At 31.0% G+C, this 17,932-nt stretch overlaps 1 protein-coding gene across 1 annotated transcript; it reads left to right on the forward strand.

Annotated features, from left to right (window-relative positions):
• Window positions 1–16,287: 16,287 nt before the first annotated feature.
• Window positions 16,288–17,575, forward strand: LOC18589750 (polyubiquitin 3). Its single transcript, XM_007014862.3, has one exon. The coding sequence runs from the start codon at window positions 16,478–16,480 to the stop codon at window positions 17,393–17,395; it is 918 nt and encodes a 305-aa protein (XP_007014924.1). The 5' UTR covers window positions 16,288–16,477; the 3' UTR covers window positions 17,396–17,575.
• The last annotated feature ends 357 nt before the right edge of the window (window positions 17,576–17,932 follow it).

Raw genomic sequence — 17,932 nt, forward strand, 5'->3', positions numbered from 1 at the left:
TACGCGCCTCTCCGTTCGAGGTAATAATATAATGGAGTTTACCGTGCCCCTCTAATAGGCTGGTCCACGGAACCCCATCTGCAGTAAATAATTAATATATAATCCACCAATCAATAAAATTCATTCTAGCATGACATGGCAATTTATCGCAACCTAGCCTCTCAAGGCTGAATACACAGTATAAATAATTCTAACACCGAAATCAATTTAGCCATTCATGCTCATTTATTGTCATAAGCCATTCAATTCAAAACCATAAATTTGCAACACAAACTAGCAGTCTCCAATTACTCTATTTTCAAAACCAATATTCGATTTTCTAGAAAATTTATAAAATCATTTTATAAAATTACAATTTCTCTTAAAACATAGCAATTTACCATTTAAACCCATTTTTCATAAAATCACACAGTTGTATAAAACTACTCTAGATAATTAAGACGATAATAAGTTTACTCACAATGTCTAGAATGCAGACTTTCGAAGCACTCTGTCTACTGGTCCTCGGATGCAATTTCCTTGCCTTTATTGGAGGACTCACCACCTTGACACAGTACAAAATCGAGAATTTCACTAAGTTGGTACTAAATCAAAATTAAACTAATTTGGACTACCAATGCATGATATGGAATGCAAAAATGCACTGGTAACTATCTAAATCCGGTATTAGCCTAATTCGTCTTATCACCCGATTAAACTCCTAACGGGTTCGTTTAAACTCCAATTTAATTCTTTTCAGTTTCTATACCTCAATTGCACCCAAATTAACTTAATGTCCCTCAGTGTGATGCAAATTATCAGTCCCAACAGTAAATTAGGAAAATATCCCTAGTGGGTAAAAATTCATATTTTTGCTCTGAAAATTCCCATTATTTTTCTAGGCTCATAATTCATTATTTCTTAACCAATTCTCCTAGAATAAAATCGAACTCATCCTCACTCACTACATGGTAAATTCAGCCATTAATGGTTGGGGGAGAAAATAAATTTTTTTCTTGTTGTTTTGTTTCTAAATATGCTAAACTAACTAAAAACACTAACATAAATTAAAATCAAATAAATCCAACAACTTTCTCTCTCCTAACCCATTTTTTCATAATTGAATTCATCATGAAAACATGTAATTTAATCATGGAAAATAAAGAGAAATGCTTGGGAATAAGAAAACTCAAGCTTAATAGAAAAAATCTCACCTTTTTCACTTAATTTCCTTGAAAATTCACACTTTTTCTTTGATTTTCTCTCTCTAGGGTTTTGTTTTTATTTTCTCTCTCTTCTTGCTGGTTTGGCCGGCCATGGGGTGGAAGATGGGCTGATTTTATGCCTTTTAAAAAGGAAAATAATAAATTAATAAAGGTATGACACATGGCATCATGTCATTGGCCCGTTTTTAAAATTTTAAAATTTTAATCCTTTTTATCTCCACCACACAATTAGTCAATGGTCAAAATGAGGATAAATGAAGACCATGTGCTGGAAAATATCCTGGTGGTGGAAAATTACAATTTTGCCCCTGGGGTGGTAAAATTACCATTTTACCCTTTTACTCCAAATTATACCGTAATTAAAATTTTTCACTTTTAAACCTCAAATCTCACTCCAATGAGTCAAATTATACTCCAATAAGTCAAATGGGGCCAAAAAAATCTTTTCTAAAATTTCCATTTTGTCCCCAAGTGGCAAATGACCATTTTGCCCCTAGATAGCGAAAATTTCGGTTTGACTCCAAATTGATCCTCGAACTCCGAATCACCATATTAAACCATTCTAAGACTTGAAAATTCTTAATTTCATCGTAAATTCTCTATTTGATCTAGTCGAGGCTTAAATCAACTTTATTGTACCTCTAGGTACAATACCGACTTTTGTAAATTTTTCGGAACTCTCCTAGCATGCAAACATACTATCCATCACATGTATGTCATGATAAATATTTTTATAGAGTCGAGCTTGTCATCTTCTCTCCCACTTGGATCAACCATATGATCTTTCTTCTTGAAAATATTAATATTTTAATAATATTTTATTAATAAAATATTATTTTATTCTAAAAATTTTATCTTGTCTCCTTGGTACCCAAAATACCTTATTATGCCTCACTTGACTTCCAAATCGCCTTTTATCTCACAAATTCTCCTCTGACAAAATTATTATTATTTTATTATTATTTTCTCACTTGCGAAACATTTTATCCTAAACTACTCCTTTCGTCTTTTATCACTTCTAAACATTTTAATTGACCTCAATATGCATTCGATCAATTTTATTTATCACCATATCAAAGTATGGGGTATTTCAAGTGATGTACCCAACTAAAATGAAGAATGGTTTTAGTGGTTCGAGATTTGAACTCAATATATTTGATGAGTTGTATAGATAATGTAACGATCAAGAATCTTATCAGAAGTCGATTTATGGGGACCTAAGGAATTTTGGGGAAATAGTTAAGGGAATGTAATCTATAGTGCGATTAAGCCATATGAGATGGATTAATAGGATTAAGAAGATTGAAATTTCCTAAATGCAAGGTAAACATGAAGTTTGTGAAAATAATTGAAGCCATTAATCTTCCCTAACGCTGAGGATATGTACAGAAATGAGTATGGCATGTTAATGATGCCGTAAACTACACAATAGTGTATGAGGATAGTATGAATGAATGAAAGTTGAGAAGTTTGATATGGAATGAAGTAATAAGATAGAGATTGGTATACATAAATAAGTATAAAATGAGATCGAAATTGGTATGATTGAGATGGAGTTATGGTTCAAGATTAATGATAGTAATAGAAGCATGTTTTGTGTCTCGATATAAGATATCATAATTGTAAAAGTTACTATTGATATGATTTTAAAGGATAATAATAGACATAAGTGAAGTACTCGAGTTGAATTGGAGGTAAATGAGGTGAACAAATCGAAATTCCCTATAAAGGGGAGGACATAAGAAGTTGAGCATTAAATGAGAAAATAATATCCCCACCTTTTCTCTTAGTTCAGCAAATAAAATTTTGAGGTCAAAATTTTATTTTAAGGGGGGTAATGTTGTCAAGCCCATCTCTACAATATGTTTATTATGTCATTCCTACATAAGAATACATGTTTGCTTACTTGGGTACCTTGAAAATCGTTAAAGGACGGTATTATACCAAATGGTACAATTAAGTTGAATTAAGCCTCGAACTAGTCCAAATAGAGATTTTAAGATGAAATTGAGAATTTTAAAACCCTAGAATAACTTAAAATGGTGATTCGGAGTTCAAAGAGCGATTTGGAGTCAAATTGGAATTTTCATAACCCAAGGGTAAAATGGTCATTTTGCCACCCGAGGTTAAAATTGGAATGTTGGAAGAAGTTTTTGATCAAAATTGACTACTTAGAACATAATTTGAGTTTGAAAAGTGAAAAATTTTAATTTTGATATTTTTTCGAGCATAAGGGTAAAATAGTAATTTTGCCACCCTAAGGGCAAAATTGCAATTTTACACCACCCAACACTTGTCCAGCACATGAATTTCACCCATTAATATCATGGATAATTGAAGGATTTTATGTGGTGGAGAAAGAAAGCTTAATAGTTAAGAATTTAAAAATGGACCAATGGTAAGGTGACAAGTGTTAAGCTTTTATTTCTTTATTATTTCCTTATAAATTAGCACAAAACCAGCCCATTTCTCATTCTTATAGCCGGCCAAAGCAAGAGCAAAGGAAGAAAAGAAGAACAAAAACCCTAGAGTGAATATTCAAAAAAAAAATTGGTGGATTTCAAGTAATCAAGCCATCAAAGGTGAAATTTCTTAACTCTAGCTTGTGATCTATCTTTCCTATGCATTATTTTGCATTTTCCATGGTTGAATCACAAGATATCATGAAGGATAGTGTGCTGATCAAACCTTAGGAGAGAGAACCTGATGATGATTTAGATAGATTTTTAAGATATATGAAGGTTTTTAGTTGTTTATGGTGTTAAGTGTAAGAATTAAGCTTGAAATTCACATATTCCTCATGAGTTCATCATAGGGCGAATCTTCCTTGTAGAGTGTTGATGGTGGATTTGATTTTATTTCAAGTGAATTGGTTAGGAAATGATGAATTATGGTGAGAAAATCAAGTAGGAAAAATCATAATGTTGATGCACTCACCATGGCCGAAATTCTCAAGAAGAAATGTGAGGATGATTTTGCTAAATTTTATGTTATTTGACTTGTGTTTGGCGATTTGAAGTAGTGGGAGAAAAATGGAATTATTGGAGTTGAATTGGACATATTGGCCAATTAATCGAGTGATAGATCGAATTAGGCCAATACATTTTTATTTAGGTAGACAATTGAATTTGTGTAAAACACCGTGTTTGGACGATAATCCGAATAATTTACATCCCATTTCATGCATTAGTATAGAGCCTGAATTAGTTTTATAACAATTTAGCACAAATATAGTAAATGGCTTATTGTGCATTATGTCTAGGTGGTGAACATTCTAGCAAAAGTAGAGAGATAGTACCCGAGGATCAAGAATTGAAGTACTCAAAATTCGACTCCCGAAATAGTGAGTAACCTTATCATCATCTTGATTATCTGAAGTGAATTTTAATTCGTTTTTGTGATTTTATGGAAAATGAGTTTAAATGGCAAATCTTTATTTTTTTTAAGAAAAATGTGATTAAATGAAATGATTTTATAAAATTGTCTTGAAACTGAAAGATGGTTTTGAAAATGGAGTAATTGGAGACTAATTGTCGTGTTATAAATCATGATTTGAATTGAATGGCTTATGATAATATTGGCATGAATGGTTGAATTCGTAAATGTATTGAAAATGTATGAACTATTGATTTGCCTCGAGAGGCTGTAAAATAAAATAATCGTCATGTCATGCTGTTGAATTTTATTGAATTGGTGGGTTATAAATTGGTCGCTACAGTGAACGGGTTCCGTGGACTAGCCTATTAGAGGGGTACGGTAACCCTATTATATTCATACCTCAATATGAGAGGCGCGGTTGGATAACTCCTAAGGTTAAAACTTTAGAATTCACTTCATGCCAAACCACCACGTGAGGGTGAACTCAGCCAACGCCAAGGAACGGCTATGTTTTCAAAACAAAAACATGATTTATGCGTACATAACTTTTTAACAGCCTTGGCGGACTCGGTTGGGATAGCCTTCAGCCAAGGTATCCCTGATAACTGAGTATGAGAATGATTTTGGCACAAGCCAAACTTTTCAGGAAATCATAAGCCTCGTTGTTTATTTTGGTGAAATGAATCTATTTTATCTTAGTAAACTGAGTTCGAAATGCTGAGAATCATTTTTATGCTAATCTATTTTATCTGTCTCCATTTACTCAGCTTTAGATATTTTAAATGGTATTTGTTTACTCACTGAGATTATATAATCTCACCACCCTCCTTTCCACCCATTTCAGGCTCAGAATAGTTGGTAGATAGCTCACTTTGTTGAGGTCTACAGTTGGACTTGCATCCTCAAAAATTGTAAGTTTACCGCTTTTAATACTTTTGGTCGTTCGTGGGCCCACGTGTCACTGTAAATTAAATCTTATGCTTTGGTTATCTGTATTACAGTATGTATGAATTTATTTAGCTTTTACGCTACAAAAATTATTTACCGATAACTCTATAAATATTGTTTTATAAGAAAATAGAATATTTTATTAAATATTTTTATTATATTCAAATAGGTTTAGTTTCACTTTAAATGAATGTTTTAGACATCTAAATTTATTTTTTATTATGAAATATGTGTTTTTCACTCGCATACTACATTTTTAGCTAGTTTCGAGATTTTTGAAGAAAAATGATCAAAATGCCCCTGTGAGAAAAAAATTATTTTTCTATTATTTTGATTTGAAAATAGTTTATAATCTCTCAAAACATGATACTTAACAACTGTTGCTCACAAGGGAGGTGCGAAAACTGATATTAAAGCCTTGCGAGGTTCCGGTTGGCGTTCCGTGCAATGAATGTTTATCGGGACGTCGCAGCGGTTGTCACGGGCTCGAGGGGAGTACCGGGTCGTGACAATAATTTTGCCATCAGAATCTATGAATAATTTTACCACCAGAAGTTGATAGATAATTATACTATCATAATCTAAGAATAATTTTACCACTAGAAGTGAATGGATAATTTTACCATCAAAAGTGGATGAATGCCTTAACCCACTAATTCATTAAAAATTGATAATTTACTAAAAGTAGATAACCCATCATAAGTGGATCACCCACCAAAAGTGAACGGATACTTATAATCTAAAAAAAGTGGATGAATACTTTCAACTCACCAAAAGTGGATGAATAATGAAAAGATAAAAATGAAAAGAATAAAAGGAATATAGAAAACGTATTGTCATTCATGTGGCATGAAAAACCATTGGTCACGTACCTGTTGTATGTCTTGAATTTTATCAAACATCACTGAAAACTAAAACATCTTGTGATGATTTTAATCATGGCCAATTGATATAGCACATCAAGATATTTGTCCACCTTAAAAGAGGAATTAATTTTATGACTGTTAATAAAATATCCATTGTTAATTTTCTTATCCTAAAAAAGGAATTGATCATTTGATTGGTAATGGAAATATCTGAAAATGAACTTAATAGTAATTGGTAGATTTTAGTATAACTATAGTATGAAGATGCTTTTGTATGTTCTTATTATATTTAAATGATATATTCTTATTTTGTGTTTTAATTATGTATTTAATGTTCTTTTATGTTAACTTGTAAGTTTCTTATTGTATATATCATTTTTTTTATTGAAGAAAAATATAGATATTCATCTTGTTAGATCCAACATCCATGATGTAAATATATTTCTAGCAGACATTTTTACAATACACACTATATTTAAAGACAAGAAATATTTTTCCAACTTGACAATGGAAGAAACCAATGTCAATACAATATCTAATAGTACAAGATTAATTGAAGGCTCCAGAAGAGACAATATTTTACTACCTTGAAGAACAAAGTTTTTAATAGAGGATGTATTATTTTCAATGTCTCAAAGAAATTTATTAAATTTTAAAGATATTTGTTTGAATAGATACCATATAGAGACAATGAATGAAACAGACACTTAATACCTCTATATTACATCTATTATTTCAAGTAAAAAGTGTATTGAAAAAAAAAATTACTCATTTTGTTCTATGGATTATATTATAACAATATTAGAATGATTGAAACTTATACTATAGTAAACTAGAAGTTTATTAATGATTTTAATGTTTAGCATGACCAGTTGGACCATCCCGAATCAATAATGATGCAAAAATTATTGAAAATTAACGTGATCATCCATTGAAAAACTAGAAGATTTTTCAATATAATGAATATTCATGTGCTGCTTGCTCTGAAGGTAAATTAATTATAAGGTCATCACTAGTTAAAGTTGGGACTGAATCCCCTACATTTTTTAAACATATTCAGGGTGATATATGTGGATTCTTACATCCACCATGTGGAACATTTAGATATTTTACAGTTTTAATCGATGCAGATGGTTACATGTGTGTTTATTATCAACTTGCAATTTAACATTTACGATCATACGTTTGCAAGCACATTTTCCTGATTATGTAATTAAGACTATTCGTTTTTACAATATTAGTGAATTTACATTTCAAACTTTTAATGAATATTGTATATTAGTTGGAATAATTATTGAATAGCTTATTGCTCATGTTTATACATAAAACAGTCTAGCAAATCGTTTATTAAATACTTCAAACTAATTGTAAAGACATTGTTTATGAAATCTAAACTCTCAATTTTTGTTTAGGGGCATGCCACTTTGCATGCAACAGGACTTATATGCATCAGGCTAATGAATTATCATAAATTCTCCCCTATACAATTGATTTATGATAAGAAATCAAATACTTCTCATCTCAGAATTTTTGAATGTGCGGTATATATTCCAATTGCTCCACCACAATGCACAGAGATAAGTCCTCAAAGGAGATTAAGAATATATGTTGGATACAAATCATCTATAATTAAATATTTAGAACTATCAACATGAGATTTATTCATGGCAAGGTTTTGCCTATTGTCATTTTGATGAAACAATTTTTTCAACATTAAGGGGAGAAAATAAGCAGCTGAAAAAGGAAATTCTTTTGGAATATATTAATATTATTTAGTTTCAATCCTCACACAAATCAATGTGAGCATAAAGTTCAAAAGATAATTTTTTTGCAAAATAAAGTAAATCTGTTGCCAAACGTATTTACTGACCTAAAGAAAACAACTAAATTTTATATACCAGATGTAAATACTACTATTAGAATTAATATCCTTGTAGGATAAAGCATGCCAAAAGTGTAGAGACCAATTGGTTCCAAAAATAAAATCCTTAAAAAAAAAAGAACAAATATTCAATATGGTTAGAAATAGGAAGTGAAAACTCTAGAAGAAACTCTTGACATAATTGATAAAAATTTCAGAAGAAATTTAGGTATCTAAAATTATTGAAAATGAAGAGATCTTAATTAATTATGTCATTATGGGAAAAGATGGAATTGGAATAGGATACACGTCGACGATACTATTGTATATAATATCACACTCAATATTATGAAAGAAAAACGAGGATCTTGAACTTATATTTATTGAAGAATTTAGACATAGAAATGATTGGCCAATGTGGAAAGATGCAATCAAAGTGGAATTGAATTTACTTGCAAAACGTGAAGTTTTTGGACCTGTACTTTGCACACTAAATGGCATAAAATTAGTGGGATATAAATGGGTATTTGTGTGGAAATGAAATGAGAAAGATGAGATTGTGATATATAAAGCACGACTTGTTGTACAAGGTTTTACCCAAAAACCTTATATTGATTAGGAAGAGACATATTCTCTTATGGTGGATGCAATTACATTTCGTTATTTAATTAGTCTAGCAATACATGAAAAGCTTGAAATGCGTCTGATGAATGAAGTTACAACCTATTTATTCAACTCACTTGATAATGATATCTATATGAAAATCTTTGAAGGATTTAAATTGCTTGAAGCACAAAATTTGAATTCTCGAGAGATTTATTCAATTAAATTAAATAAATCTTTATATGGATTAAGCAATCCAAATGCATGTGGTATAATCGCCTTAGTGAATATTTGTTGAAAGAATATGGTAAAATTGATCTTATATGCCCATGTGTTTTTATAAAAAGATTTAGATCTGAATTTGTGATAATTACTGTTTATGTTGATGATCTAAACATTGTTGGAACTCTTGAAGAGTTATCAAAAGCCGTGGATTACTTAAAGAAAAAAATTGAAATGAAAAACCTTGGAACAACAAAGTTTTGTTTAGGTTTTTAGATTGAACACTTAACAAATGAAATTTTTGTCCATCAATCTAATTTTATAGTGAAAGTGTTAAAATGATTTTATACGGACAAAGCACATCCATTGAGGTCACCAATGGTTGTAAGATCACTAGATGTGAAAAAAAAACCCTTTTCGACCTCGTGAGGATAATAAAGAACTTATTGATTCTGAAGTATCATATTTTAGTGCAATTGGAGCAATAATGTATCTTGCTAGCAATATACGACCTGATATATCATTTGTTGTTAGTTTAGTAGCAAAATATAATTTTTCTCCAACTCAAAAACATTGGAATGGAATTAAACATATACTTCGATATCTCCAAAGAACAATGGATATGGGCTTACATTATTCAAATGCATTAAAATTAAATTTAATTAATCATATATATGTAGAATATTTATCAGATCCACACAAAGCTCGATCCCAAACAGGTTACTTATTCACATATGGAGGTATAGCTATTTCATGGTGTTCTATAAAACAAACTATAGTTGCAACTTCTTCTAACCATATAGAAATTTTAGCAATTCATGAGGTAAGTCATGAATGTGTCTGGCTAAAATTTGTAACGCAACATATTCAAGAAGCATGTGGCTTGTCAACCAAGAAAGAAATTCCAATAACGTTATATAAGGATAATACTGCTTGCATTTCATAGTTAAAGGAAAGATACATTAAAGGCAATCGAACAAAACATATTTCGTCAAAATTTTTCTTCACTCATAATCTTCAAGAAAATAGTGATATTAGTATTCAACAAATTCATTTAAGTGACAATCTAGCAGATTTGTTTACTAATGCCCTTCCTATTGCAATATTTGAAAAGTTGGTGTAAAAGATCGGAATGCACTTTTTTAAGATCTTAAATAATGCAGTCATCAAAGGGAGTAAAATACACACTATACTCTTTTCTTTCATCAAGGGTTTTCCCACTGGGTTTTCTTGATAAAGTTTCTAATGAAGCAGTATTTCAAAAACGTATTCTTGAAAGGAATTATGTATTCTTTTTCCTTTACTCGGATTTTTTTCCCATGAGGGTTTTGCCTTATAAGGTTTTACAAAGCATATTCTTAATATAATAGATATTCAAGGGGGAGTGATATGAATTTTTTGTGAATATCCATTTATATTATCCATATCTAGATTTAATGTAAATTAGATTGGATTAGGATTTAATTCATCTAATCTCTAAATGTTATCTTCATCTTGTAAATTCTATCTAGATAAGGTGGTTGTTTGCCTATAAATAGGCTCCCTCAATTCATTTGTAAACACACACTTCAAGATCTCTTCTCTCCCTTTAAATACTTTCTTTATTCTCTTTAATTGTTTTTTCAAATTATCTTTATTTGTTCTTTTAAATGATATTTTCATCACATAACTATTTTTATTTAATATCAATATATTAATTATAAAATTTTTATTAATATTTTAATAAATATTCTTGTTTTGAATATTATTATTAACAAAAATTTTAATATTTTAATAATAAATAAATGTTGTTATATTACAATTTGATAATAAATAAAATATTAATATAATAAATAATACCTTTTATTTTTACTAATAAATATTATTATTTGTAATATTTTAATATTAAATATAAATAATATTTTAATAATAAATAGTAATAATAATATATATTTTAATATTTTAATCATAAAATTTAAATTATTGAATAAAAATATTTTAATAATCATGTCAATATTACTATTTTGACAAGAATGCAAATTCCCCCCCCCCCCCCCAACAAAAACCAAATAATAGAAATACTTTCATGCATGATTTTTGTTTTTTCTAAACAAATAATACTTTATCATTTTCAATAAAACGTTTACATGTTATTGATATACTCACTAAGGTGCTTTTCAAAAAAAAATATACTCACTAAGGTCTCATTATATTGACTTTAGATTTAAATTTAAATTTTTTATTTTTAAAAAAAAATTATAAATTTCCTCAATAACCTTAGTTATTGTTTAACACCTAAGCATTTGTCTCATTGGTTGGTACATGATCCCATTGCCTAAAGTGTAAGGTTCCAATCTCTCTTTCCTCAATTAAAAAAAAACACCTTAATAGTTGTTTCATTCTCAAAATTTCTTTAAGTTTTATTGTACTATACATTTTTATTTAATTTTATAGTTATCATAGTTATCCCATATTAATATTATAAAGAATATATTAAAAACCTCTTTATACATTATGTATAGAAAAAAAGGATGCTTTTTTAGCCTTTAAATATAAGATATTTTCAAAAATAACTTTCTTTTTAATTTTAATTGTTTTTAACTAAGAAAAAAGATTTTTAGATAAAATTGGTATTAATGAAAACTTCTCATGTTCAAGCACAAAAAAATGTTGTTTTTTTAAAATGAAAAAATCAACTTCACCATTACTCAAGAACAATAGTACAAAGGTGTAAAAAGCTATCAACAAAATATTTAAAGTATAAAAATGGAAAGATGAAAAAGAAGAAAGAAGAGTTATCATCATAATCATCCTCTCATACATACAAACGAACAAATAGAGAAAAAGAAAAAAAGAAATGAAGACAAAGCTATTTTGATTTTTGATGAGTCTTTTGTTTGTTTTCTTTAGTTCGTGGGGTTGCTGCAAAAAGATCTCAAAGCCTTTATAGTTGCAATGGATGTATTGGTGGTATGCCGTTGCTATAAGAGCTCTAACGAAAGGACCAACCAAGTAAATTCAGGAAAAAATATTGTTACACGCCATGTTGAAAAAAAATTGTTATATGTTGTCACGACCAGGTACTCCTATCGAGCCCATGACAACCGTCGCGGTACCCCGATAGACACTCATTTTCAGGAATGCCAACCGGGATCCCGCAAGGCTTAATATCAATATCTCATTTCCCTCGTGAGTAACTGTTGTCGAAAATTTTGTTTCGAGAGATTATAAACTGTTTTCAACTTAAAACAAATAAAATAATAATTTTCATCTCACTGGGGTATTTTGATCATTTTTTTCAAAAATTTCAAAATCCGGCTAAAATGTAATTTACAAGTACAAAACACATAATTCATAATCAAAATGTGTTTAAAAGTCTAAAATCTTTATTTAAAACGAAATTATGGTTATTTGAATAGAATAAGAAAATAAAAGAAATATTAAGTAAAATATTCTATTTTTTTATAAAACAATATTTATAGAGTTATACGTAAATAAATTTTGTAGCGTAAAAGCTAAATAAATTTATACATCCTATAATACAGTAAGCCAAAATATTTAATTTAATTTACAATAACAAGAGGGCCTCCGAATAAATAAAAGTAAAGAGGATTGTGAACCTACGGTTTAAAAAATGCAGATCCAACAATAGTCCTCGATGAGATCAGCTATCTACACTCTATACTGAACCTAAAACGGATGGAAATGAGGGTGGTGAGATTATAAAATTTCAATGAGTAAACAGACATCATCATAAACATCTAGAGTTGAGTACATAGAGACAATAAAGTAAATCATCATAAACTGGGTCACAGTATTAGAACACATTTCATTCAAAGTACGTAAAGAGGCTTATGAATCTCATTAAAACTAGGCTTGTGCCATAAATTCATTCTCGGGGACATCTTGGCTGAGGCATCCTACCGAGACCGCCAAGGCTGTTAAAAGTTCACATTTCACATAAAACACATTTTTCGTTGGACATCACAGTTGTTCCTTGGCGTTGGTTGAGTTCTCCCTCACGTGGTGGTTTAGTGTGAAGTGAACTCTAAACTTTACCCCAGAAGATACCCTACGTGCCTCTCCATTTGGAGTAAGAATATAATGGGGTTTACCGTACCCTTCTAAAAGGCTGGTTCACATAAACCCCCTACTGCAGTGATTAATTAATATATAATCCACCATACAATAAAACTCAATAACATGATATGGTAATTTTTGTAATTCACGATCTTTCAAGGCAACCAAACAATTTGTATTTCAATACAAATGCCAACTAGCCAATCATGCCCGATTTATCATAAGCCAATCAATTTAAACAATCGAATTGCAACAATTAACAGTCTCCGTGTACTCTATTTTTCAAAATCATTATTAATTTCAAAACAATTTATAAATTAATTTCATTGAAACACATTTATTCATAAAACATGAAAATTTACCTTTATAAATTCCTTTTTCCATAGAATTCATGATATCATCTAAAAACCACCCTAGATAATTAAAATGACAGTAAGTTTAGTCACAATGTCTAGAGTGCATATTCTCGAAATACTCAGACTACTGGTCCTCGGATGCAATTCCTTTACCTTTATCGAAGGACTCGCCACCTTGACACAATACAAAATCGAGAAACTCACTACATTGGTACTAAATTGAAATTAAACTAATTTAGACTACTAATGCATGATATGAAATGCAAAAATGCACTGGTAACTATCTAAACCCGGTATTGGCCTAATTCGTCTTATCACCCGATTAAATTACTAACGTGTCCAATTTAATCCCAAATTACTCCAAATTGTTCCAATTCTTTTCCAATATCTTAATTCACCAAACTCAAATCAAATAACCTAAAATTTGGCAAAACTATCTTCACTTTTCTTTTTTAAATTTTCGGCCAATAATGGTGCATTAACACCGTGATTTTTTCTACTTTTTTTTCACACCATAATCCATCATTTTCTAACCAATTCTCCTAGAATAAAAATCAAATTCATCCTCACTTAATACATGGTAAATTCGGCCATTGATGGTTGTTGGAGAAAATAAATTCTTTTCTTGTTGTTTTGTTTCTAAATATGCTAAACTAACTAAAAACACTAACATAACTTAAGATCAAATCAATCCAACAACTTTCTCTCTCCATACCTATTTTGATCAGCCATCAATTCATCATGAAAACATGTAATTTAAGCATGGAAAATAAGGAGAAATGCTTAAGAAAAATAGATTTCAAGCTTAAGTTGAAAAAATTTTACCTTTTTCTCTTGTTTTCCTTGATTTTCCACACTTTTTCTCTTGAAATTCTTCACCTAGGGTTTGTTCTTCTTTTCTTTCCCTCTCTTCCTTGCTTGGCCGAATATTTGGAGAGTAATGGGCTGATTTATGCTGATTTTAAAGTTAAATAATAAAATATCCTAAGCTTAACACATGACATTTTTCCATTGGTTCATTTTTAAAACTTTAAAAATTTTAAACCTTTTATCTCCACCACATGATTAGTCAAAGGTCAAAAATGAGGATAAAGGAGGACCATGTGCTGAACAAATGTTCTGGTGGTAGAAAATTACAATTTTGCCCCTGAGGTGGTAAAATTACCATTTACCTCTATACTTCAAATTATACCGAAATTAAAATTTTTCACTTCTAAACCTCAAATCATACTCCAATAAGTCAAATGGGGCCAAAAAAATATTTTTTAAAATTCTCATTTTGTCCCCAAGTGGCAAATGACTATTTTGCCCCTAGATAGTGAAAATTTCGGTTTGACTCCAAATTGATCCTCAAACTTCGAATTACCATTTTGAGTCATCCATGGACCGTAAAACTCTCAATTTCACCTTAAAATTCCTATTTGATATAGTTCGAAGCTTAAATCAACTTTATTGTACCTCTAGGTACAATACCGACCTTTTTGTAAATTTTTCGGGACTCTCCTAGCATGCAAACATGTTATCCATCACATGTATGTCATGACAAGTATTTTATAAGGTCGGGCTTTACATATATCATGTTGAAGGTGTTTAATTCCTAGAGTTTATATGCTAATGAAATATAAAGATAGAGACAAAGTTACACACCTTGTTTAAAAAATAATATTGTCACACATCATGTTTAAAAAAATGTTATTACACGTCATGTTAAAAAAAATGTTGTTACATGCCATATTAAGGTGGTTAACTCCAATAGTTTACGTCTTAGTGAAATATAAAGATAGAGATCAAGTTAAATGTCAAATTGAAAAAAAAATTGTTACACAGCATGTTGGAAAAAAAAGTTATTACACGTTATGTTTAAAGTGTTTAACTCCAATAATTTATGTTCTAATGAAATACAAAAATAGAGACTAAGTTACACAACATATTGAAATAAAAGTTGTTACACATCATGTTAAAAAAAGAATTATTACACGTTATATTTAAGATGTTTAATTCTTAAAGTTTATGTCTTAGTGAAATACAAAGATAGGAAATAAGTTACATGCCATGTTTAAATTATGTTATATTCAATAGATTTGTTACACGTCAAATGTATTAAAGTTGTTACATGTAGGCATAACGTGTAACAACTTTAGGAAGTGCTTTAATTTATAAATTTGATTTATATAATTCCAACCCATCAACTTTGAGATTCTGTAAATGCAAATCGATAAACCCATAAACGTACATTAATGTCATATTTGCTCTATGGTTTGTAAATCAATATTGATATGCTGAGAAATAATAGAGAGAGATGGCAATCATTGTAAAATTAGAGAGAATTGAAATGGTGAGAAAGAACAATCAAGAACACAACAAACGGATGTGGGAGAAAAAAATTGATAAAATTAAAGAGAGTTGGATAATAAGAGAGAAAAATCAAAAGTAATACGAATGCCGAAAAGAAAAATCAAGAAGAAAAATTGTGATAAATAATTAATTTATTTAAAATAATTTTAAGAATATTTTTATCATGTAATTAATTTTATATTAAATATTATTTTTGCAATGACTTTATTCACATAATTTTTTTAAAAATAATAATAATAATAATTTTATGTTAAATATTATTTTTAAAATGACTTTATTCGCACATTTTTCTAAAAAATACCCTCTTTATAGAAGTTGAAAAGAAAAAACTTGAGGCGCTCATGCATGACGTAATGCGCATGTGGAAACTCCGTGCAGTTACAGGCAACTTCTGAATTCTCTGGCCAATTTTAATCCTTGCCTTTCTGTTATAGCTCTGGAACCTTCCAGATCCCAAATTCCTTCCTTGACAAGCTAATCTTTTCCTTGTATATAATCAAACCACTCCTCCCTTTCGTTTCCCCATCCTTGCAATCAACAATTCTTCTTTCTTCTGCTCTTTGAAAATTTTCTTTCCATTCAACCGTCGCTCCTCGCATTTCCTCCTCCAATCCCTCGTACAAGATGCAGATCTTCGTGAAAACCCTAACCGGCAAAACCATCACTCTCGAGGTGGAGAGCTCAGACACCATCGACAACGTCAAGGCCAAGATCCAAGACAAGGAAGGCATTCCTCCTGATCAACAGCGCTTGATCTTCGCCGGCAAGCAACTTGAAGACGGCCGAACCCTTGCGGATTACAATATCCAAAAGGAATCGACTCTCCACCTGGTACTCCGTCTCCGTGGCGGCATGCAGATCTTCGTCAAAACCCTAACCGGCAAGACCATCACTCTTGAAGTCGAAAGCTCTGACACGATCGACAACGTTAAGGCCAAGATCCAAGACAAGGAGGGCATCCCTCCGGACCAACAGCGATTGATCTTCGCTGGCAAGCAGCTCGAGGACGGCCGCACCCTGGCCGACTACAATATCCAGAAGGAATCAACCCTTCACCTTGTGCTCAGGCTGCGTGGAGGCATGCAGATTTTCGTTAAAACCTTGACCGGGAAAACTATTACCCTGGAGGTAGAGAGTTCGGATACAATTGATAACGTCAAGGCAAAAATCCAGGATAAGGAAGGGATCCCTCCGGATCAGCAGAGGTTGATATTCGCCGGGAAGCAGTTGGAGGACGGCAGGACCCTTGCGGATTACAACATCCAGAAGGAGTCCACTCTTCACCTTGTGCTGAGGCTCCGTGGAGGGATGCAGATCTTCGTGAAGACGCTGACTGGAAAGACGATTACGCTTGAGGTGGAGAGTTCTGACACAATCGATAACGTGAAGGCGAAAATTCAAGATAAGGAGGGGATTCCACCTGATCAGCAGAGGCTCATTTTCGCTGGGAAGCAATTGGAGGATGGGCGTACTCTTGCAGATTACAACATCCAGAAGGAGTCTACCCTTCACCTTGTCCTTCGGCTTCGCGGTGGTGCTTAGTAATTAGAGCTTTTAGTCATCTGTCTGCGTCTCTGCTTGTTATTCTGTGATATGTCTAAGTGTTCTGGTGTTCAGGATAAACGAACTGCTTGTTATTTTTACTCTTAGAATATCATTTGGTCGTTTCTTGATTTTGGTACTTAGTCATCTTTAGAATAAAAACATGTTTCGTTCTTTTCATCTTTTCAAATGTGTTTGACATTTTCACTCCCTTCGCAATAATGGTGATATCTGCTTGTATAAGCCTATATGAAACCAATTTTTTGCATTTATTAGCTTCTAAGTGATGATAAAAATGGTTGATCGGCAAGTATGCTGTTTCTGAATATAAGTTAATAGTGTTCTGCATGACGGGGACGGGACTTGACTTTGTTCTAGATGTTCTGTATTTGGAACTCATTTATCCCCATATGGTTGAGCTTAGAACAAATTAAAGCTTCTTCGTAATCCTTCCTGTTTCAGTAGAAATTCTCAATGGCATACTTGATGTCCAGTACACAAGATAATTCATTCATTAATTTGTTATGTGGTTCTACC

The sequence above is a fragment of the Theobroma cacao genome, chromosome 9 (assembly GCF_053813885.1).
Source record: "Theobroma cacao isolate CCN51 chromosome 9, ASM5381388v1, whole genome shotgun sequence".
Lineage (NCBI taxonomy): Eukaryota > Viridiplantae > Streptophyta > Magnoliopsida > Malvales > Malvaceae > Theobroma > Theobroma cacao.

Excerpts from the sequence above, each read along its gene's own strand:
- LOC18589750 (XM_007014862.3), top strand. The coding sequence starts at position 16,478 with ATGCAGATCTTCGTGAAAACCCTAACCGGCAAAACCATCACTCTCGAG.